Source organism: Heptranchias perlo, chromosome 34 (assembly GCF_035084215.1).
Source record: "Heptranchias perlo isolate sHepPer1 chromosome 34, sHepPer1.hap1, whole genome shotgun sequence".
NCBI classification, from domain to species: Eukaryota; Metazoa; Chordata; class Chondrichthyes; order Hexanchiformes; family Hexanchidae; genus Heptranchias; species Heptranchias perlo.
Window position 1 is genome coordinate 2,601,234 of NC_090358.1, and position 18,311 is coordinate 2,619,544.

Here is an 18,311-nt window from a genome sequence, read left to right on the forward strand (position 1 = left end):
GTCTCCCCTTCTGCCTCTCCCTCTGCCTCTGTCTCTGACCCTGCCTCTATCCCTACCTCTGTCCCTGGTTCTGTCTCTCACTCTCTCCCTGTCTCTGTCTCTCCCTCTCCAGCTGTCTCTCCCTTTCCCTCTATCCCTGTCTCTGTCCCAGTCTCTGTCTCTGTCTCTGTCCCAGTCTCTGTCTCTGTCTCTGACCCTGTCCCAGTCTCTGTCTCTGTCTCTGACCCTGTCCCAGTCTCTGTCTCTGTCTCTGACCCTGTCCCAGTCTCTGTCTCTGTCCCTGTCTCTGTCTCTGCCTCTGTCCCAGTCTCTGTCTGTGTCTCTGACCCTGTCCCAGTCTCTGTCTCTGCCTCTGTCTCTGTCCCTGTCTCTGTCTCTGCCTCTGTCCCAGTCTCTGTCTGTGTCTCTGACCCTGTCCCAGTCTCTGTCTCTGCCTCTGTCCCAGTCTCTGTCTCTGTCCCTGTCTGTGTCTCTGTCTATGACCCTGTCTGTGTCTCTGTCTCTGTCCCTGTCCCAGTCTCTGTCTCTGTCTCTGTCCCTGACCCAGTCTCTGTCTCTGTCCCTGTCCCAGTCTCTGTCTGTGTCTCTGACCCTGTCCCAGTCTCTGTCCCTGACCCAGTCTCTGTCCCTGTTCCAGTCTCTGTCTCTGTCTCTGTCCCTGACCCAGTCTCTGTCTCTGCCTCTGTCCCAGTCTCTGTCTGTGTCTCTGACCCTGTCCCAGTCTCTGTCTCTGCCTCTGTCCCAGTCTCTGTCTGTGTCTCTGACCCTGTCCCAGTCTCTGTCTCTGTCCTTGTCTGTGTCTCTGTCTCTGACCCTGTCTCTGCCTCTGTCCCAGTCCCAGTCTCTGTCTGTGTCTCTGTCCCAGTCTCTGTCCCAGTCTCTGTCTGTGTCTCTGTCCCAGTCTCTGTCCCTGACCCAGTCTCTGTCTCTGTCTCTGTCCCAGTCTCTGTCCCAGTCTCTGTCTGTGTCTCTGTCCCAGTCTCTGTCCCTGACCCAGTCTCTGTCTCTGTCTCTGTCCCAGTCTCTGTCCCAGTCCCAGTCTCTGTCTCTGTCTGTGTCTCTGTCCCAGTCTCTGTCCCTGTCCCAGTCTCTGTCCCTGACCCAGTCTCTGTCTCTGTCCCAGTCTCTGTCCCTGACCCAGTCTCTGTCTCTGTCCCAGTCTCTGTCCCAGTCTCTGTCCCTGACCCAGTCTCTGTCTCTGTCTGTGTCTCTGTCCCAGTCTCTGTCTGTGTCCCTGACCCAGTCTCTGTCTCTGTCTGTGTCTCTGTCCCAGTCTCTGTCCCAGTCCCTGTCCATGGTGCTGAAATCCACTTGCCAGCAGCACCACGTGAGGCGCGCCTGCCCCAGTGCTGGAGGTTGGCCGATCTCTTGGATCTATTGGAGTTTGAAGCCGCCACAGTGAATGCAGCTTATTTACTGTTTAAAAAACGAGCTGGGCAGAGGCAGGACCTGGTGCGGGATGCTTGAAGAGAGAAGGAAGAAGATGATGTAGAGGCAGCATTCTGCGAGGAGCGGTCTTTGATTATTTTTTTGTGGAAGGGGCTGGGGGATTTAATTAGAGTTTTTGTGTCTCAGCAACTTAATCTTCACCGTGGATCCGGGACTGAGGGAGATGTGAGGATTGGGACCGCGGGGCTGCGGCAAAAATGCAGAAAGGAATCCGCCTGAACGATGGGCATCTTTCATACTTGGGGCTTCTAGCCAAGAAAGACGGCACCAGGAAGGGCTACCTGAGCAAACGGAGCTCGGACAACACCAAATGGCACAACAAGTGGTTCGCCCTGCTCCAAAATATGCTCTTTTATTTTGAGAATGATTCCACCTCAAAAGCCTCCGGTCTCTACTTGCTGGAGGGGTGCGTGTGCGAGCGGGCACCCTCACCCAAACCATCGCTTTCAACCAAGGAACCCCTGGAAAAGCAGGTAGGAGAGAGAGACTGCACCCAGTGCCCAGTGCCCAGGGTCCAGGGTCCAGGGTCCAGTGCCCAGGGTCCAGTGCCCAGGGTCCAGGGTCCAGTGCCCAGGGTCCAGTGCCCAGGGTCCAGTGCCCAGTGCCCAGTACCGAGTGCCCAGTACCGAGTGCCCAGTGCAGTGTCCAGTGCCCAGGGTCCAGTGTCCAGTGCCCAGGGTCCAGTGCCCAGGGTCCAGTGCCCAGTGCCGAGGGTCCAGTGCCCAGTACCGAGTGCCCAGTACCGAGTGCCCAGTGCAGTGTCCAGTGCCCAGGGTCCAGTGCCCAGTGCCGAGGGTCCAGTGCCCAGTACCGAGTGCCCAGTACCGAGTGTCCAGTGCAGTGCCCAGAGTCCAGGGTACAGTCAGATCTCCGCAGGCTTCAGGCTTTGCCTTTTATTATTAAAAAGGTGCTCAATTTTCACATGATGAAGCTGAGAGCCGATTGTTTGTGGTTATTTGGGATTTTGGTCCATTTAAAACTCGATCACTTGGGGTTTTTTTGTAATCCCAGTGCAAATACTGCAGACCAATCTCGCCAAATAATTTAGAGAAAATGCAACATTTTAAATTGAGACTAAATCCATTTTGGTGCATTGGGGTTTCTTGAATCGTTGATATCGAATGTATGGGAAAAATCAAGCAATGAAAATATCACAATTAATATCATCAGAAAACAACTTTTTTTTGCAATAATGACTTAACATTTTCCATGTTTTGCTTGGATCTGTGATTTTCTAAATGAATCGGTCGTTGGCTTTATCAAGGCGATGTGTGATTCTATTTTTAACAGTCAAATCAGTCACAACACGAGCCGTAATAAAGCAAAGGGAGAGATAGATAGAGAGAGAGAGAGAGACTCCTGATACCCCCAGATTTCAATTGATCTTTGAAATAAAGCCGCTTCCTGCAGACAATCCAATAGCAAATCAATAAATTATGCAACGTGCCCGATGCGAGGTTTATCGAATTAGACAAAGTTAATTAACTGTTGCTTGGACAAAGTGGGTGACAGTGGTGAAGAGCGGGCGACCCGGCTCCTCTGAGCAGCGCTCCGGGTTATTTTTGTAACATGGAAAAAAGCTCGATGAATTTCTAGACTCAAAGGCGCCGCCTCGCGTACAAAAAGAGGACTTCAGCTCCCTGCAGCCCCTCACACTCCAGCTGTTTATGTGACATCTGCAGAATTCAGTGATTTGATATCGATTGATCCCCAATGACATCGTTGCACCGTTTTTACTGATATCAAAACACGTAATTCAAAACGTTTTTTAAGAGGGTGAAATCCTGCAGTTTTTTTTTCCCGGGGGGTAAATTCACTGTCTGTGAATGTGTTGATGGATTCGCAGATATTCAAAATCCAAATGAGTGTTGCTTTATCATAGATTAAATATTAGTGATGCCCTTGTCTCGATAGTGTGTAATCAAGTGTGTGAAAGTATTTCTGAATTAGCCATCCGTAGCTTTCGGGAGTCTGTTGCTATTTATATAATGTCATTATTTGATGCTGCAATATTTATGTCAATATCTGACACATTAACGTGCTGCAGTATGAGTGAAACAACTTCAGCATCCACCTGCCACTCAAGGATTGTTTTGTGTTGCTGCACATTTTCACACAAAATAAAAATCTAATGGATTCTACTTGTACATATTTATATATATATAAATCAAAACAGGTGCAGAGTTATCTAAATATGATGGGTTGTCAGCGTGTGTTGGTTTCCATGGGAAGATTTCAGGCAAATGGAAAGGAGCACAGGGAGAATTCAGATCACTGCAGGGATGTGCCAGAGACCACGAAATGTTCCTAGGGTGGCTGATTAGCAAAAAACAGGGCAACACGTCAAATGGGTTTAAATCTGCCTTCTTCAACAGCCCTAGACAGACAGACAGACACACACACACACACATAGGGGATTTAGACATTCCCCAGCACTACAGCTGGATCTGTAATTTGCACCCACTGATGCTACAAGGATTGCTGGAGTGTCGCGTTGGTGCAGTAAGGGACCTTTCTCTGAGGTCAGGGCTACAGCACATTGTGTTACTGGAGGAAAGGAGGCTTCACTCTGCACCTGACTGGATTACCCGTGTCCTGGGAACCACACAGGGTGCGAAAAATAGAAATATTCCCCGGTAACGACTCCTTGACGAACATGAAATGTGCCAGAGATATAAATACCAAGCTGCTGAATGAAAGTTTGGAGACTAATTGGGCCATCGGAATTCGAGCAGCTGTGAGAATGTCGGAGCTGGAAGTCTGGGTCTGGTGTCTGGTAGTCTGGGTCTGGGTCTGGGAGTCCGGGTCTGGGTCTGGGAGTGTGGGGCTGGTGTCTGGGTCTGGGTCTGGTGTCTGGTAGTCTGGGTCTGGGTCTGGGAGTGTGGGGCTGGTGTCTGGGTCTGGTGTCTGGTAGTCTGGGTCTGGGTCTGGGAGTGTGGGGCTGGGAGTCCGGGTCTGGGTCTGGGAGTGTGGGGCTGGGTCTGGTAGTCTGGTCTGGGTCTGGTAGTCTGGGTCTTGTGTCTGGGAGTGTGGGGTCTGGGGTCTGGGAGTGTGGGTCTGGGGTCTGGGAATGTGGGTCTGGGGTCTGGGAGTGTGGGTCTGGTGTCTGGTAGTCTGGTGTCTGGTAGTCTGGGTCTGGGATTGCGGGTCTGGGAATGTGGGTCTGGGGTCTGGGATTGCGGGTCTGGGATTGCGGGTCTGGGGTCTGGTGTCTGGTAGTCTGGTGTCTGGGGTCTGGGAATGTGGGTCTGGTGCGGCAGAATGAGGAGGTTGGGTTCAGGATTGTGACTGGTTCAGTATAAGGGAGGACTTTAGGAGAGCCCAGCAATGCTGTAACTGCCCAGGTGTTCAATGACCAATAACGTAATCCTGTGCATTGAGAATCTAATTCACAACGAATGGCTCGATGCAGACCATAATATTAATGCAAGTGTGGACTATCGGAAAAAGACTCGTATTTTTTATGTTGTACATTGGTCATTGCAATGTGGGGGATCTTCAAACAATGAATTCCCAGTGTGCACTCTGAATGCATCATCTGGGCAGGTCGGGTTTCTCTTTTCCCGACACGGTCACTGCTGCAGAGTTTCCTCGGGATCTTCCCACCCCCTCCCCTCGATATTCTCCCCTCTTCTCTCCTTTCACACCCGTGGGGTTACAGTTGTCCAGGGCTCCTACCTGCTCACTGCCCATTCTCCAGCAGGGCTCACTGGTTAGCCGCCAGGAGTGAGAGCCCCGGATCGCTCTGGGATCTCCTTCCCAGCCAGGGCACTGAGGCCAATTACAGTCCCCCGGCTGTTTCAGCTGAGATCGGGTAGATTCGCACCAACAGGGAGCGCTCTACCTCAACATTAAAGTGGCTCTTCCACCGGGACAGGCTTACCCTCATGGAGGAGGGGCTTACCACCTGGAGGAGGGGCTCATTCCTTGGAGGAGGAGCTTACCCTCCTGGAGGAGAGGCTCACTCCTTGGAGGAGGGGCTTACACCCCTGGAGGAGGGACTTATCCTCTGGAGGAGGGGCTCACTCCTTGGAGGAGGGGCTTACACCCTTGGAGGAAATCAAATTCCTCACCATCTCCAACTCTAACTCATTGTCTCTCAGGACCTTGGCGTTCTTTACCTCACTCGACCTTCCCTTCAATCTACAGGCTTTTAAAACCCTAACCTGCTGCTATATAACCACCACTTTGCAATTTATTTTGCTGTCTCTGGATGGTGCCGTGTATTGTGGGCTTTAACTTTTCACCCAGATTTGCCAGGCGGCAGTGGTGACTCAGTGGGAGCGGCCTCACCTCTGTTCAAATCCCACTCTAGAGATTGGAGCACAAAATCTCGGCTAATACTCCCAGTGCAGTACTGAGGGAGTGCTGCACTGTCAGAGGTGCTGTCTTTTGGATGAGAGGTTAAACCAAGGCCTTTTCCGTCTGCCCTCTCAGTGGACGGAAAAGATCTACGGAAAGGCACTATTTCGAGGAAGAGCCGGGGAGTTCTCCCCGGTGTCCTGGCCAATATTTATCTCTCAATTAACACCTAAAACAGATTATCTGGTCATTATCACAATGCTGTTTATGGGATCTTGCTGTGCATAATTTGGTTGCTGCGTTTCCTACATTACAACAGTGACTACACTTCAAAAAATACTTCAGTAGCTGTAAAGAGTTTTGTGAGGTTCTGAGGTCATGAAAGGCACAATATAAAAACAAGACCTTTCTTTGTTCTGTGTAATAATCGTACTGGGATGTAGTGAATGGAAAGCAGTGCTCTGTAAAGCTGGTAATGGGGAGGGGACAATCCTTCACCACAAACTGGGCACTCAGTGGTAGGTTTTCCGGTGTAGTTGGGAATGAACGGGATGAGATTCCGCCCATTGACATGGCCCCGGGCAGCTGGAGTCCTCCTCCCTGTCTCGTCCCCCACTTCCTGTTGCTTGCCGGGAAGCTATGAGGATCCAGTGAGGATTGGATCAATTTATGTGATCTGCTGGCCGGGTTTATAATAATTGTACTTTGCAATGTGAAGGGTTTTGATCGAGTAAATAGGGAGAAACTGTTTCCACTGGCAGGAGGGTCGGTAACCAGAGGGCACAGATTTAAGGTAATTGGCAAAAGAACCAGAGGTCTGAGTCAGTGTCCAGGAGTGAGTGGATATCCCAGTGAGTGAATACTCCAGGGAGTGATTATCCCAGGGAGTGATTATCCCAGGGAGTGAATATCCCAGGGAGTGATTACCCCGGGGAGTGAATACCAGAGGGAGTGATTACCCAGGGAGTGAATACCCCAGGGAGTGATTACCCAGGGAGTGAATACCAGAGGGAGTGATTACCCCAGGGAGTGATTATCCCAGGGAGTGATTACCCCAGGGAGTGATTACCCAGGGAGTGATTATCCCAGGGAGTGATTACCCCCCGCGGGGAGTGATTACCCCGGGGAGTGAATACCAGAGGGAGTGATTACCCCAGGGAGTGATTATCCCAGGGAGTGATTACCCCAGGGAGTGAATACCCCAGGGAGTGATTACCCAGGGAGTGAATGCCCCAGGGAGTGAATACCCCAGGGAGTGAATACCCCAGGGAGTGATTACCCAGGGAGTGAATGCCCCAGGGAGTGAATGCCCCAGGGAGTGATTATCCCAGGGAGTGATTACCCAGGGAGTGAATGCCCCAGGGAGTGAATACCCCAGGGAGTGATTACCCAGGGAGTGATTATCCAGGGAGTGATTACCCCAGGGAGTGATTACCCAGGGAGTGATTATCCAGGGAGTGAATGCCCCAGGGAGTGATTACCCCAGGGAGTGATTATCCAGGGAGTGATTACCCCAGGGAGTGATTACCCAGGAAGTGAATGCCCCAGGGAGTGATTACCCAGGGAGTGAATACCCCAGGGAGTGATTACCCCAGGGAGTGATTACCCCAGGGAGTGATTATCCCAGGGAGTGATTACCCCAGGGAGTGATTACCCAGGGAGTGAATACCCCAGGGAGTGATTATCCCAGGGAGTGATTACCCCAGGGAGTGATTGTCACAGAGTGAGTCAATTTGTGGGAGGGGGTGCAAAAGGTTTTGTGTAATATGATTGGTGAATATAAAATAGTGAATCAGAAAGAAGAAAGACAGAGACTCAATCCAATGAGGAAGAGGAGAATCAATGGGTGGAGATTAGTCAGGATGTGACTAGAGAAACAAACCCTATTAATGAGACAGTTAGATATAGAGGAGTGTTGTAACCCAGTAAGATGGGGTCTAGGTATGATTATACCAATGGATATCCCGTGGCATTGCTCAGAGCTAGTCTGGATCATGGTTATGATGTTAAGCTGCTAAGATGGAGCTCTGTTTAACTTGGTCTGCCCCTTTAAGGTCACTGCTCAAGTAATCTCAATTGGAATGTGGTCTAACTGGGCAAATCCACATAGTTTCAGCTGTCTGTAGACACCTGAGGCCAACTCGAGGTTAATTGCACCTGTCCTGGGGAGAGGCCAGTTTTCAAGGTCAGAAAAACTGAAGAAAATCATTGCCTTTTTAAAAATAATTGATATATTTTGACACTTTGAATTGTGATATCTGAAGTGTGACATCTAACTTGTGATGGATACCTCTTTAACATGGTGCTGTATCCTGTGATGTTTCTCATGGGTAGTTCATGATATGCACTGTGGTTTTGAGTGTTTACTGTGGTCTTTCTATAATTTAAACATGATAGTGACTCACCCACTACTTAAACACAGCAAATTTAGAACGGAATAATATTTTTGTAACGGTGACTGGCTTTGTAACCTTGTCACACTGCAATTACATCCTCTCACCAGTGGCAGCACTGCAGCACCTCCACAGCCTGAAAAGTTTACATAGTCAATTCCCATTATAAATGTGGACGTAATAACTTATAATGAATCAAAAGCAATTATTCATAATTTATAATGGAAAAGTTTGACAGGAAGTAGATGCAAAAGTAAGGTATTTAATATATTATAATAGCAGATAGATAGATATCAATTCTTGCCTCTATAACGGTGTGTATCATATAATTTTTACCCCGAGAACAGTGTGTATCATTTTTTTTTAAATTGGGAGACAATCAAGGGTAAAAGTGCATTTCAACAAGATTGAAAAGAATGAAAGGACAATGTGGATCAGACAGTAGTGGTTAGGGACGGCGGGCTTGGGACTAAAGATTGTGGAAGGATGGAAAGATAAGGGAGGGAAAGTGATCCAGCTTGAATATCTGGGGAATAAGTGAATTAGTGAGGGAGACAGAGAGTTACATCAGGAGGGAAAGAGCACGCAGAATTGCATATGTGCAACTTAAGAGGAACAAGGAAGGACGTTCAGAGGAGATAATGGTGGCACCAATAAAATAGTGACAAGAGCGCAATAAAGAGAAGTTTGCAGCTAGAGATGAGGGAGTGATTGTCTTCCAATGACTAGCTTTCTCAGATATTCTGTATAGAAGTGTGAGGGAGGTGTTAGAGGAGTATCTCCAGATGTGGGAGCAGTTTTCAAAACTTTAACAAACTTGGACTTTAAGTTGAGGGGAAATGAGCAGATTTTGTAGCCAAAATGGACCTTAAACCTCTTTGGTGGTCATTTTAACAATGGAGTAGATGAAGGATTATGGCTGATATAAGGTAAGAGCTGGTGGCTGTTGGTTAGATTTGCGAGCGATTAAAACACTGACTTTGAAGAAGTGAAGGAAACAACAGTCTAGGAATCACTCTGCGCAGAGATTAGTGCGGAGATGTTCGAGCACATCTGTGTAATATTTCTCTATCATCTATATTAACAAAGACGTTAAAATGATTTATGATCCTGTTAAAATGGCAGACAAGCAAAAGTCCTGCCAACACATTAAGGGTTAGCGTGCTAATATTGCAAACAGTAATTTGTGGGGTAAGATTCTCGTAGCCCCATCAAGTAAGACGTCCAGTTAGAACATCTGCAAAGAGGTTCATCAAGAAAAAGAACGGAGAAACCTGTAGGAATAAACAGCAGGTCCATCGACATCCCAAAAGAGGAAAAAACGGTTAATGTTTCTTTGGGACCCAAAACATTGGACCTTTGTTTTGTTTCCTCTCCATCTCGAAGAACCAACTGTTTCTATTCAGGTTTCCAGCATTTGTGTTTTTTGTTTTTTCTTTTTATCTCATTGAGTAAAAGAGTTGCTCAATTCTAAGACACGTCTTGAGAAAGAAGTGATCGTTATTTGTGGTATTTATGGATAGAGTTCCCTTTAACTGCGGGTATTGCCTGTAACTGGGTTAAAGCCACAGACTTTGCTCTGTTGCCCACGCTATAAATGATATGTTGTGTGATTTGCTAGTGGTGGTACCAGATGCTGTTCTCTTCAGTCCCGAGTCTCACCCAATCTGTTTATTGCTCCTTCTGAAGAGGACGTTTTTTCAATTAACACATCAACATATTCCTCTGATTCGGCACTGAACACAAGCCCTGACTCGCTGTCTCTTTTCTCTATTTCTTTTGGCTTTGACCTTTTTTGTCCCTCCCCTTTCTCCTTCCCAAAGACTCTGCCTGTGAGATGGCTCCGAGTTCTGACTAGGGGTCGCCAACCCTCCAGGATTGCCCTGGAGTCTCCAGGAATTAAAGATTTACCACCAAGACACTGCGGTGAGGAAAGAAACCACAAGGAAAATCACAGGGGCCGCTAAAACAGATTGTGTGTTTTTGAAAAAAACTTTCTTTAAACACTTTCACTTATTAGTTATAAAAAATATCGGACATGGGAGGAGAGGCTACTTGACTAACAGTCAAGAATCACCCAATCGGATAACAAAGAGTCTTTTTGCTTTCTGATTGGCTGTGGGAAGGTGGGGTGGGGTGAGGATTGTTGGGTGACCAATGGTGGGAGTGTGGGGGCGGGAGTGGTTGGAGTCAGGAGGTCATGTGATGACTCCTCCAGGAATATTTTCAACCAGAGTTGGCAACCCTAGTGCTGACTGTGTCCAGCTGAACTTTCTTCATGCGTGACCCGGGACAGTGAGTGTCAGAAGTCTCTTGGACCACAAGGGAAGGTCACGGCTGAGCCCAGCCCTGTCCTCACTGACATTCACACACGCAAACTTGCCAGCAGGGAGTCACTGGACGGTGATCGTAAACAGGAGTCCTGCCTAACCAACCAGGAATCTTTATATAGTCCATCCCCTCATGGCATTGCACAAGAGGAGTTACAACCAAGTGTGGTCTTCAGGTGAAAGGGGTTAGAGAGCGGGGAAGAATTGGACCTGAGCATCCAGTTGCAATTCAGTCCCCATTTTAAAGTCGTACACTTTGTCCCCTGTCTGGGAAGCGGGAGAGGTCGAATTGGTTGGAGTAGAAGCATTTCCCTGCTGAGCTACTGGGAGGTGCAAAACTGAGCAGCTACAGTGACAACACTGGCAGGAGACTGCAATCAAACTGTGACCAGTTTACAAAGGCAACTCCCATTATAAATGTGAACATAGGAATTTACAATAGATTGTGTGCAGATATAAACTTTTTAATATGTTATAGATCTATGTACCACAAACCGAGTTCTCCCCGGTGTCCTGCCCAATATTTATCCCTCAACCAACATCACTAAAACAGATTATCTGGTCATTATCACATTGCTGTTTGTGGGACCATGCTGTGCGCAAATTGGCTGCTGCGTTTCCCTATGTTAAAGAAGAAAGAAAAACTTGCATTTATATAGCGCCTTTCATGACTGCAGGACCTCCCAAAGTGCTTTACAGCCAATTAAGTACTTTTGAAATGTACTCACTGTTGTAATGTAGGAAAGGCAGCAACCAATTTGCTCACAGCAAGATTACAACCGCACTTCATCAGTACTTAATTGGTTGTAAAACGCTTTGGGATATCCTGAGGTCGAGAAAGGTGCTATATAATTGCAAGTCATTCTTTTGTTTCTTTTTGTATTATTAGTTACTGTAATTTATCTGCAAGCCTTCTGTTAGTGGTTTTATTCCTTATGGGAGTGAAATCGCTTTGCAATATTAGCAGTCGAATGCTTGGAACAAACAGGGTAATGGCTCAATGAAAATAACATGTACAGCAATTTTATTTTTGTTTGCTATAAGTGGTTCTCATTGCAAACACCAATCAGCGAGCGGCATATCATTTATAGAGCGATATCTGCACCAAGGGATTATAGATTGTGGTATGATCACTGCATAATCGCCAAGTGTTGATCAACTGTGATAAGCCCTCAAATAGTTGGTGTGTTTTATTATCGTCAATGATGTTTAGCTGATTTTTTTTCCTTGTTAAATATGAATGTTGAAAGGTCCCTTTGTGGCTCAGTGGATAATTCACCAGCTGCTGAGACACCCAGAAAGAGGGAGTGGTTTGATCCCCAATCCGTGCTGGCTTCACTGATTGGTTTTTAATGGCCCAGAAGCTGCTCATAAAATAACGGTGATGTTAGCAGGACTCGCCGTTATTTCAGGGCAAGTGGAAGAGCAAGTTACCGCGAGCGCACAGGTGCAGTCAAACGCGGAGATCCAGAAGTTGCTCTACCATTTGCCCCGCTCCTCCGAAGGCAGTGCGAGAAGGACAGCTCACTGGCTGATTGAATGGACCAGCTCGAACTTGCTGCACTGCCCAGCTGGAAACAAACTAATCGCTCTATCAAAAAGGTACACTGGGTTTTTTTTTAGGTCTAAATTAAAACTTCTAAGGGTGTGGTAAGTCTTAATGACTGTCAAACACCTCTCTGGCACTGAAAATTAACTTGTGGAGTCACATTGCTTCCAATTTTAATTGTTGTTGGACATTTATATATAAAAAAAATTAACTTTAAATATTTTTTTTACTTTTTCCTGCCTCTTTCTTTTATCTCCGTCTTTTAATTTGATATTTCTTAAACTCTCTATATTTCACTTTCTCTAACTGATTTTACATTGAAATTACTGTTGTAACTTTCACTTCCTGGTTCTAACTCTGCGTGGCTTGTCATGGATGCTTAAAGCTGATTGGTTGAGGGGTCAGAGAGATCCGTTTCCCACTCTCTCAGCTCACAGATTCCTGGGATTGGACGCTGCACTTTTTGCAGCTCCCCATCGATGCAAGATGGCGCCCAAAAGGGTAAGTTTATAACTAACGAGTGGGGCCCACGTTCGTTCACCTCTCAGGTCAATTTCAGGACCATAACAGTCTCGGGTTGTGGGCGTCGCTGGCGAGGCCGGCATTTACTGCCCATCCCTAGTTACCCTTGAGAAGGTGGTGGTGAGCCTCCTTCTTGAACCGCTACAGCCCGTGTGGTAGTGTTTGTCGCGGTTCGATAGCGAGTGGTTTGCTCGACTGCTTCAGAGGGCAACTGAGGCGACGATGAAGGAATGGCCGATTATACGTCCGAGTCAGGATTTGGCTGTGATTTGGAAGTGATGGCGGTTCTCAGACGATGCTCTGGTCCTTCTCGATATGTAGCAAGTACAAGGGGAGGGAGGTTCTGTCCCATAACCCTTGCTGAGTTGCTGCAGAATAATAGAACAGGGCAACACTAGACTGAATTAGACTGTTGCCGTGCAGGGTTCCTATACGTGTTTCACCATGGCAACCACAATGGCATGGATTTCACTGTACTGGATGTAATTAAAATAAACTAGTCAGATTAACATTCTCCCCACGGAGCCCTGGTTAATACAGATCTGCAGCACTGCAGTTACAGTGTACAAGCAGCTGTGTGGGGAGGAATTTCAAAGTTTGGATGATTGGTTATAGTTTCTCGGTTTCTGGACCGAAGCCTACTCTCAAAAATGAGAGTTAAGAGTAGGATCATACACCACAGAAGGAGGCCATTCAGCCCATCGTGCCTGTGCCAGCTCTTTGAAAGAGCTATCCAATTAGTCCCACTACCCCCTGCTCTCTCCCCCTAGCCCTGCATTTTACTGGCAGGTTTTAGCAGTCTTGTGTTCATGCTCCAGAGTCAGTGCAGAATCTTTTGATAATTCCTTTTTAATAATGTGCTGGGTTAGCTGACTGTGCTTGGGGGGCGTTTTTGGGACGGCTATAATTAGCGTCAGAGACCCGTGTCATCCTGGTCCCTATAGACCAACCATGCACACTTCAGGTAAAGAGAACAACAACACCTTGCATTTATATAGCGCCTTTAACATAGTGAAATATCCCAAGGCGCTTCACGAGAGTATAAATCAGACAAGATTTGACACCGAGCCACTTAAGGAGATATCAGGACAGGTGACCAAAAGCTTGGTCAAAGTCTGAACTGCCGACAGACGCCTGCAACTGATAGAAAGTAAGAGATTTTAAAAAAAAGTTTCCAAACACACGGTGGACATTTAAACCACAGAAGGTCCAGATTCTGTCCCAGCTTCTGTCTGTCTGTGGGAGATCCCTTTGGTGCTATAAACCCAGGACAGACAAAGCCTCAAAATCTCAATCTCCCATTGAGTTCCATCAAAGTAAATGATAAGAGCCGGGCGCTGGGGGCCAAATTGTGCGAATTAGATTTCGATTAGCTGTTTACAGCCGTCAGATTGTTGTTTTTGATGTGTCTGATATCCGTGTAACAAGCGAGGAACTTTCTCGTACATTTCCCTTTCAATGTTTGCGGTACTCATTTTCTGCAAACATCAGGTGTGCCTCCTCATAGAATCATACAGACCAGAAGGAGGCCATTCGGCCCATCGTGCCTGTGCTGGCTCTTTGAAAGAGTTATTCAATTAGTCCCAATCCCCCTGTTCTTTCCCCGTAGCCCTGCAAATTTTTCCTTTTCGAGTATTTATCCAATTCCCTTTTGAAAGTTACTATTGAATCTGCTTCCACCGCCCTTTCAGGCAGTGCATTCCAGATCAGAACAACTGACTGTTTAAAAAAAATTCTCCTCATCTGACCCCCCTCCCCCCCATGCTCCCCCCCCAGTTCTTTTTCCAATTATCTTAAATTTGTGTCCTCTGGTTACCGACCCTCCTGCCACTCAAAACTGTTTCTCCTTATTTACTCTGTCAAAAGCCTTCATAATTTTGAACACCTCAATTAAATCTCCCATTAACTTCTCTGCTCTAAGGAGAACAATCCCAACTCCTCCAGCCTCTCCACATAACTGAAGTCCTTCATCCCTGGTAAGTTTCTAGTAAATCTCCTCTGCACCCTCTCCAAGGCCTTGACATCCTTCCTAAAGTGTTTGGCCCAGAACTGGACGCAATACTCCAGCTAGGGCCTAACCAGTGGCTTAGAATAACGTCCTTGCTTTTGTACTCTTTGCCTTTATTTATAAAGCCAGGGATCCCGTATGCTTTTTTAGCAGCCTTTAAAACTTGTCCTGCCACCCATCAAAGATTTGTGTACGTACATCCCCAGGTCTCTCTGTTCCTGCGCCTCCTTTAAAATTGTACCATTTAGTTTATTTTGCCTCTCCTCATTCTTTCTTCCAAAATGCTTCGCTTCACATTTCTCTGCGTTAAATTGTATCTGCCATGTGTCTGCCCGTTTCACCAGTCTGTCCATGACCTCCTGAAATCTGTTACTATCCTCCTCACTGTTTACAACATTTCCAAGCTTTGTGTCATCTGCAAACTTTGAAATCATTAACATATATCAAAAAGAGCAGTGGTCCCAACACTGACCTCTGGGGGACACCGCTGTATACTTCCCTCCAGTCTGAAAAACAACCGTTCCCCACTACTCTCTGCTTAATAGAGCATTTTGTTATCTTATTTATGAGGAACTAGCTTTGCATGAAAGAGCTTTTAAAAATCAAAGACTGGACTTTTTGTGCAACTGTCAGTTCAAATCCACACTAATTACAGCGTTAGCAATTCCTGCCGTCCTCCCTTCCGCCCCTCCCCCCACTGACTGCACTGGTCTTTATTTAAATGAAGGCAAAGACTCCAGGTTTTAATTGCCAAACTTTTGGCAAGTGCATAATCTTAAAATTAGAGCCAGGCCGTTCAGGAATACGTGAATCTGGAATATTCGCCCCCAAAAGAGCTGTTGGTGTTGGGGGTCAATTTGACATTTTCAAGACTGAGATTATTATTGGGTAGGGGTATCGAGGGATACGGGGCTAAATGGGTTTGAGGTACAGATCAGCCATAATCTAACTGAATGGCGGAGCAGGCTTGAGGGGCTGAATGGCCTCCTCCTGTTCCTATGAGCACGGGGATATGTAAAGCTCATTAACTACTAGAAGCCATTACACCTACGTGTTATTCCCAACGTCACGTCATCAGGATGTTCCACAGTGCTTCATCACCAATGAATGACTTTTGACGTGTAGTCGCTGCTGCTTTATAAACAAACACAGCAGCCAATCTGCGCACAGCAAGGTCCCACACACAGCAAATCTGTTTTTGGTGGTGTTGATTCAAGGGCAATTAGGGATGGGCAATAAATGCCGGCCTTGCCAGCGACGCCCACATCCCATGAACGAATAATAAAATAAATAAGGAATAAATATTGACCAGAACACTGGGGGAATGCCTCTGCTCATCCACCTGTTAGAGAGAGCCTCATTTTAACATCTCATCCGAAAGACGGCACCTCCAACAGTGCAGCACTCCCTCGGTATTGCTCTGAAGTGTCAGCCTGGATTACGTGCTCAAGTCCTGGTTTTGGAACTTGATCCCATGAGTTTCTGACTCAGTGATGAGCGAGCTGCCAAACTATAAACCTTCTGAGTCAGATTGTGGACAATCTCGTGCTTTGACCCAGCAAACACTAAATAAGTACAACGATTTGCATTTATATAGCGCCTTTAATGTAGTAGGTGGGTAGGTCTCTCTCTTGCCTCTGAGTCAGAAGGTCATGGGTCCAAGTCCCATTCCAGAGACTTGAGTCCATAATCTAGGCTGATGCTTCCAGTGCAGTACTGAGGGAGTGCTGCACTGTCGGAGGTGCCGTCTTTCAGGTGAGATGTTAAACCGAAGCCCCGTCTGCCCTCTCAGGTGGATGGAAAAGATCCCACGGCCACCATTTCGAAGAAGAGTAGGGGAGTTCTCCCTGGTGTCCTCTCTAGTATTTCTCCCTCAACCAGTGTGCCGCGTGTGCACAGGTGTGTATGTTGAAACCGTGTGATGCACCAGCTCTCATAGAATCGCCTTTGTTTTATATCACACAGTGCCCAGCTCTGCAGCAAATTACATCCAATGGCATTTGCTCAGTGTGTTGATTCACGAGATCAGATTTGGCTTTATTTGACCTTCTCCTTCCTGAATACCACCCACCCACTTCCCATTACAGACTTTAACATCCACCTGAACAGGCCGACAGCACCTGGCTCTAGTGGCACCTCTGTAGCGCTTCACAGGAGCGATTATCAATCAAAATTTGACACTGAGCCACATAAGGAGACATTAGGACAGGTGACCAAAAGCTCGGTCAAAGAGATAGATTTTAAGGAGCGTCTTAAAGGAGGAGAGCGAGGCGGAGAGATTTAGGGAGGGAATTTCAGCGCTTAGGGCCGAGGCAGCTGAAGGCACGGCCGCCAATGGTGGAGCGATTAAAATCGGGGATGCGCAAGAGGCCAGAATTCAAGGAGGGCAGAGATCTCGGAGGGTTGAAGGGCTGGAGGAGGTTACAGAGATAGGGAGGGGGAGAGGCCATGGAGGGATCAGGTACTGGATTAGGTATATCAAAAATAATTTCATTGTATCCCTTACAGTATGCAGCAGAAAGAAACTTCATACAATTAATATGAGATGGATTGGAGCCAGGGCGCCATGATCAAATTACCCTGTTCTAACCTATCCCACTTCTCTCAGTATAAATGCACCAACATTATTTGACTTCCATAGACTTTTCTCCCCTTATTATTCACTTAATGGCACCCAGAAGAAAACTCCAATACAAAAAGTACATTTAGGAAATCCTTAATTGGTTTCCAGGGAAACCAAACCTCAGCGCTATAATTAACTAGAACATCCTGTAACTGAAATAAATAAATAGTTTTTAACCAACTCACTGATTAATATTTCCTCAATGACAGTATACAGTGTCCGTAATCCACCATTTGTGACAATAAGGAGAAATCACTTGAACTGGTTGTAATTTGGGAGTCAGATCCCACAGTGCTCCCCCGTTTTTTGCACAACGACCATTGTGACTGTTCTCTGATGAGCTCTCTGATTAACGGGCTCAGCTCAGTTGGTGCCACTCATTTCCAGGTCCGGAGGTGTGCGTTTAAACCCTACGCCGGGATTTGAGTGCAGCACAGAGGGGGAAGGCTAGGTTGTCAGAGGTGCCACTAGAGCCAAGTGCTGTCGGCCTGTTCAGGTGGATGTTAAAGTCTGTAATGGGAAGTGGGTGGGTGGTATTCAGGAAGGAGAAGGTCAAATAAAGCCAAATCTGATCTCGTGAATCAACACACTGAGCAAATGCCATTGGATGTAATTTGCTGCAGAGCTGGGCACTGTGTGATATAAAACAAAGGCGATTCTATGAGAGCTGGTGCATCACACGGTTTCAACATACACACCTGTGCACACGCAGCACACTGGTTGAGGGAGAAATATTAGAGAGGACACCAGGGAGAACTCCCCTACTCTTCTTCGAAATGGTGGCCGTGGGATCTTTTCCATCCACCTGAGAGGGCAGACGGGGCCTCGGTTTAACGTCTCATCTGAAAGACGGCACCTCCGACAGTGCAGCACTCCCTCAGTACTGCACTGGGAGTGTCGGCCTAGATTATGGGCTCAAGTCTCTGGAGTGGGGCTTGAACCCACGACCTTCTGACTCAGAGGCGAGAGAGAGACCTACCCACCTACCCACTGAGCCACAGTGAACACGTGGTGGGCCTTAACGCATCTCTCCAAAATGTCCTAAGGTGCTTTGCGCGCAGTGAGTTACTCTGCAGTGCCATGATTGTTATTTAAGAATTGTTAGGAGCAGTAACGACTATTAACCAACAAACCT

General features: G+C 47.1%; 1 protein-coding gene across 4 annotated transcripts in view; it reads left to right on the top strand.

The window, feature by feature from the left end:
* Positions 1-1,646: 1,646 nt before the first annotated feature.
* rasgrf1 (Ras protein specific guanine nucleotide releasing factor 1) overlaps positions 1,647-18,311 on the top strand; it is a 63,174-nt gene continuing 46,509 nt past the window's right edge. For all 4 annotated transcript variants that reach the window (XM_067971143.1, XM_067971145.1, XM_067971146.1 and 1 more), the window contains exon 1: positions 1,647-1,922. In XM_067971143.1, the coding sequence (XP_067827244.1) occupies positions 1,647-1,922 (276 nt within the window). The remainder of the gene's footprint in view (positions 1,923-18,311) is intronic.